At 62.0% G+C, this 5,287-nt stretch overlaps 1 protein-coding gene across 1 annotated transcript; it reads right to left on the reverse strand.

Annotated features, from left to right (window-relative positions):
* Positions 1 to 1,723: 1,723 nt before the first annotated feature.
* On the reverse strand, positions 1,724 to 4,533 carry TPBGL (trophoblast glycoprotein like). The gene has a single exon (XM_075492050.1). The coding sequence runs from the start codon at positions 4,531 to 4,533 to the stop codon at positions 3,457 to 3,459; it is 1,077 nt and encodes a 358-aa protein (XP_075348165.1). The 3' UTR covers positions 1,724 to 3,456.
* Between the last annotated feature and the right edge of the window lie 754 nt (positions 4,534 to 5,287).

Raw genomic sequence — 5,287 nt, forward strand, 5'->3', positions numbered from 1 at the left:
TTCGGAAAATAAGGAAGGAAAAGTAGATCTGAAAGACCATGATGGGTTGCAAAGCACTGGTGGCTTATAAGCATCTCATAAGCAGGGCATATAAACAGACATTTTTGGCTTTTCCCCTGTTTTTTGGTGACGAGCCACCACAGAGGGCTCTGAGCATCCTTCGCTTGATTCGTAGCACAGATGCTGTTTATATCCTGCATTTCATTTGGCTCGAGGAGCCGTCGGGGTAACTTTCTGCTCAGGCAGCAGCTTGCTGCCGAAGGCTTGGGTGCTGGGAGGTTTGCATCCCCCTCGCCAAGCCCTTCGCAGAAAGGGGCTGCGCGGAAACACGACGGCAGCCGGGTTTCTCTAAGCACGCAGCAGTCGTTGGGAACCCAAAAAGCGCATTTTGAGTTTCGGCTCGGTGACAACTCCCGGTCTTGTTAATCCAGAGGTTCCCTAATCCTGCTGGTGTGTCATGCGTGGGGTATGCGCTGTACAGAATAATATTAACGTTAACAAGCCACAAGAATTACACTCCTACAGCTGGTTATCTCCCCAACCACCCACCACTGACGCTCGCACGTCGCCTTTGCCAGGCCGACGGGGCTTTGCCTCCCCGGAGGGGGTCGGCGCACGCACCCCGGGGTCTTGGTGCACCCGGCAAGGGTGGGGAGCATGATGCTCTGAACCTCCCGCTGCTCGGTGCCGAAAGGAGGAGTTTCCTCATCCCCGGGGACCAAAAGGCACCGCATCCCTCCCTTCGGCCTCGGGGAAAGCCAGAGCAACCCATTGCCCGTGCCGGCTGCCCGCTTTGCCAAAGGGCTTCGGGGCCGGGATGTGTTTGGTCACTTTTCTGTCTGCCCGGAGGTGATTTCCTTCCCGTTATCTATCGCCAGGCACCGGTGGCCGCTGCCAGGCAGATGCTGTGTTCCCCGGTCCAACAACCACCCATCTGCCCGCAAAGCCCTCCAGGTGCTGCTTCTCCTCACTGCAAGATGTTAAATCTCGCCAGGACTTCCCAGCGCCATCCCCACGAACTGATGCTGCTCCAGTGGCATCTCAGCCTGGGACGACCCGCGATGCTCAGCAGCGTTCGCTCCCGGCACGGTGTGCTCTGCCAGAAGCGGCTGCCTCGTGAAATCCACCCCTTTTTGCCTTTCTCTTGCTCTGGGGCTGTGTTTTGGCTGCATGAGGATGGGAAACTGAAGGAGGAGGTGGGAAAGCAGATGAGGATGAGGGGCAGGCTGAGATTTCTCCCCCATAAAGCTGCCTGGTAACTCATTGCATGGGGTGGTGAGGTGGGGCCGGAGGCCACAAGCTCCTAGCATGGGGAGAAAACCTCAGGAAAAAGTCCCCGAAATGCAACAGGTTTCTGCTAGAGCAACTCATCTCCGATAAGCTGAGCCGTGGGGGTCTCGGGGGCTTCCCCAGGAACCAGGTCAGAGCCAGGACCCAGCTATGGTGGGGAACCACCTCCCTGCTCAGCAGGACCAGCCCAGAGCACCCAGGAAACCCATTTTGACTCCCAGTGCTGTATCCCGACCTGAATACAGCTCAGACACACGGCTCTGCGCACATCCCAGCCCCCTTTCCCTACCAGCTTGCCCACCTCGACCCTGGGCTTGCAAGGGGAGGAAATGTAAAGGGGTAAAATGCAATGGGGGAAAAAGCAAAGAGGTAAAATGCAAAGAACCCTGCACCAGGTCGCATCCTTCCCAGGGCCTCCGGGCACGCGTGGGATGGAAATAATTGTGCTTTCCCCCAGCAGAGCTTTCCGCCTGCCAGCTGAGTACACACACATGCAGGCTCGGGGACCATAAATCCCAGAAAACTCTCATTTACAAACCCGATACACCAGGTACCTGCTGCTCCCCGGTTCAAGGACCCCAAAGCACCGGGCAGACACCGGCGCTCGTCCCAGCAGGGCTGCGGGGCAGTGAGGATGCAGCTCGCCTGTATCAGCCTCCCGGTATGGAGAAAGGCAAACACAGATGTATCAAAATTCAACACTTAAGTTTTCAGCCCGGCACCGAAATTCAGCATTTTAAGATGCCACATTGCAAAAGCTACAGCTTCATTTCGGGAAATGCTGCGAATCGCAGCCCTGCGCTGCCTCTCTCCGCATCTGTAGATGCTCAGCACTGGTCTCATGAATTAGGTACCAAACCACCCGGGAGATAAAAACGGCTTTAGAAACCTATTACCTGGATAATTTTCCCAAGCCTCTGCCCCGCTACCAGGGAAGGATCAGGACTGGCAGAGCCTGAGCTCTGTGCATGAGCCGTGCAAAACCTCTCTGCATCCCTGGCCACCAAATCAGCCCAGGAAAAGAAGTTTCTAAGCACCAGCAAAACTACAGAGAAGCCCACAGCTACCTTCCTCCGGCAAACCAACCGCAATAACGTCGCCTCAGCCTGTTAAACCACGACAGGGATATTTGGAAATCATTGCAAGAAGCTTTATAGAAAATAGACGATAGAGTGGATGCAGCTTTCAATATATTTGCTCTAGGATATAGTAACAGGCACGGTTCTAAAGCAAACACGGGCGGGTGAACTAGGTTGAGAGCTTTTGCTTCACTCGTTTTAAATTACAAAGTGCTGAGACAGCCTAGACTAGGATATATTTTAGAGTCAGAAAAGGGCTGCCCCCACGTGCCCTGGGGAACATGCACGCAGCTGGCGGAGGCGTTTCCTACACAGCTGCATCGGTTTGTGCCTGGAAAGAGCTGGAAATGTCATCGAACAAAACCAAATGGATAAACGGGCTCGGAAAAGCACATGGCTTCTCGGGGGGAGCGGCTGGACGGTGTGTTTTCCTCTGTGTTTGGAGCAAACAAAAAAAAAAAAAGAAAAAAAAAGAAATCAAGTTAAGTTTTGCATCTGTCAAATAGAAATCTAATAGGAAAGAGAGCTGTACATGGTCAAAGTCAAGTCCAGGCTCCAGGAACATCCAGGAGGACAGTTTCAGGTATTGCCCGCTGCTTCCCGGGATGTGCCAAGCAAACACTCACGTGCGCGCGGTGCCGAGCCCCGCCGGCAGCGTGGCATCCCGCAGTCCGCTGAAGAAACCTGCCGCTGGAGAGGAGGCACGAGAAGCAGCTCATAATCCTCCCGGGAGCACCAGGGCCGCGTGTGCCGGCATCCCGCGGGGCTGATCCGGATGCGGTTCCCCCTGCCCGCAGGTGCTGGGATGGGGGGGGAACGGATCCAGCCCGGTCCCCTGCCAGGAATCAGCACTACGGGGTCGATTAGGGCACGGGCAGGGAGAGCCGGTCGGTCCGGAGCCCTCCGGGGAGGGTGCCCCCCACTCTGACGCACCCCAGCACCCATCCCAAGGCTGGCTCGTCCTCAGAAGCTGATTTTCAGTGGTGCCATGGCAAGGGGATGGGGATGGGGATGGGGCTGGGGCGAGGTGGATGCCGGGAGCGGAGGCGTCGAGGGGCGGCGTGGCGGGCAGACGCCGGGGATGCCGTCAGAGGCCGGGGGTGCTGATAGTGCTGGTACGGTGGGGATCGGCGTCCTGCTCATAGCGGTAGTGGTAGCCCTCCATCTGGTCGCGGCAAGCCTCGCGCAGGTTGTGCAGCCAACGCTTGATGCCGCGGCGGTTCAGGTAGAGCACCATGAGGAAGACGATGCCGATGAGGGCCAACACGATGCCGAAGAAGACGTAAGAGGCTGTCTCCAGCCGACCGGGCTCGCCGCCCTCAGTGGCCGAGCACACCAGCCCCTCGGGCCGCAGGCGCAGCAGGGTGGCCCCGCGTAGCGGCGGTGGGCCGGTGCAGCGCAGGCTGCGGGCATCGGGCACGCGGGCCGTGGTGGCACGCAGCCAGGCGAGGAACGGGCGCAGGGTGCAGTCGCAACTCAACGGGTTGGCCCCCAACGTGAGCCGCAGCCCCTGCAACCCCGGCGCGTCCAGGCTCCGCAGCTCGGTGGCCGTCAGCCGCTGCAGCGAGTTGTTATGCAGGTCCAGCTCCTCTAGGCCGGCGGGCAGCAGGGTGGCCGGCAGCGCCCGCAACGCGTTGCCCGCCAGCTCCAAGCGCCTCAAGCTGAGGTTGCGGAGGGCCAAGGCGAGCTGCTCTTCCAACGGGGCAGCCAGCAGCGCCTGGTTCAGCTGCAACGTACGCAGCAGCGGCACGCCGGCGAAAGCACCGGCGGCCACCGAGACCAGCGGGTTGTGGCTCAGGTCGAGGGTGCGTAGGGCGGGCAACCCTTGCAGAGCCATGTCCTCGACGGTTTGGATGTTATCGTGGTGCAAGCGGAGCAGGCGGAGGTCTGGCAGCGGGCGGGCAGCGAAGGCAGCGCGGTGCAGCACGCTCAGGTTGCTGCCGACGATGCTGAGGTTGTGCACGCTGACCGGCAGCTCCCTCGGCGGCTCCTCCAGCCTCTCGTACCGGCACTGCACCAGCTCCGGGGTGGCCACGCAGTAGCAGGCGGACGGGCAGCCCCCGGGGGCGGCGGCGGCGGGGGGCACGGCCAGCGGCAGCAAGGCGAGCCCCAGCCAGGGCAGCCAGCGCCCGCTGCCCGCTGCCCGCGCCTGCCTGCGGGCCATGCTCGCTGCCCGGGCATGCAGGGCTGGGGGGGAGGGCGGGGGGGTCGGGGGGAGCGGGAGGGCGCGGATGGGGGGGGTGGGGTGGGTGATGGAGGGGTGGAGGGGGGGGGACACACGGACCTGCCTCCCTTCAGCCCCCCCCGGGGCTGAGCTGCCTCCGGCGCGGCTCCCGCACACGGCGGCTCTGCTGGGAGCGCCGGCCGCGCCGCTGCCCAAATCGGGCTGGGGGGGGAGGAAGGAGGAGGAGGAGGAGGAGGAGGAAGAGGAGGAGGAGGAGGAGGAGGAGGAGGAGGAGGAGGAGGAGGAAGGGGGACGGGTTGGGGCTGCCTGGCGCTGCGGGCTGGGCGGAGGAGCGCCGCGGGCAGCTGCCGTCGGGCGGGGGGGGGGGGTGCGGCTCGGCTGGGCTTGGCACGGCTCGGCACGGCTTGGCACGGCTCGGCTCGGCTCGGCTCGGCACCGCCGGTGCCCACCGTGCCCCCGCCGCTGCGGGGGGCTGGCGAGGGCTGACGCCGTCCCCTTCCAGCCTGGGGAGGGTTTAGGGGGATGTCGCTGTCCCCATCAAGCCCGGGGAGGATTTAGGGGGTGTCGCGGTCCCCTTCCAGCCCGGAGAGAGGTTGGGGGCTGTCCCGGTTTCTTTTCAGCCCGGGGAGGATTTGGGGGCTGTCCTGGTCCCCTTTCAACCCGGAGAGGGATGAGGGGATGTCGCGGTCCCTTTCCAGCCCCGGAGGGAGGTTGGGACCTGTACCCGTCCCCT

This window comes from Mycteria americana, chromosome 1 (genome assembly GCF_035582795.1).
Source record: "Mycteria americana isolate JAX WOST 10 ecotype Jacksonville Zoo and Gardens chromosome 1, USCA_MyAme_1.0, whole genome shotgun sequence".
NCBI lineage: Eukaryota > Metazoa > Chordata > Aves > Ciconiiformes > Ciconiidae > Mycteria > Mycteria americana.

Excerpts from the sequence above, each read along its gene's own strand:
- TPBGL (XM_075492050.1), bottom strand. The coding sequence starts at position 4,533 with ATGGCCCGCAGGCAGGCGCGGGCAGCGGGCAGCGGGCGCTGGCTGCCC.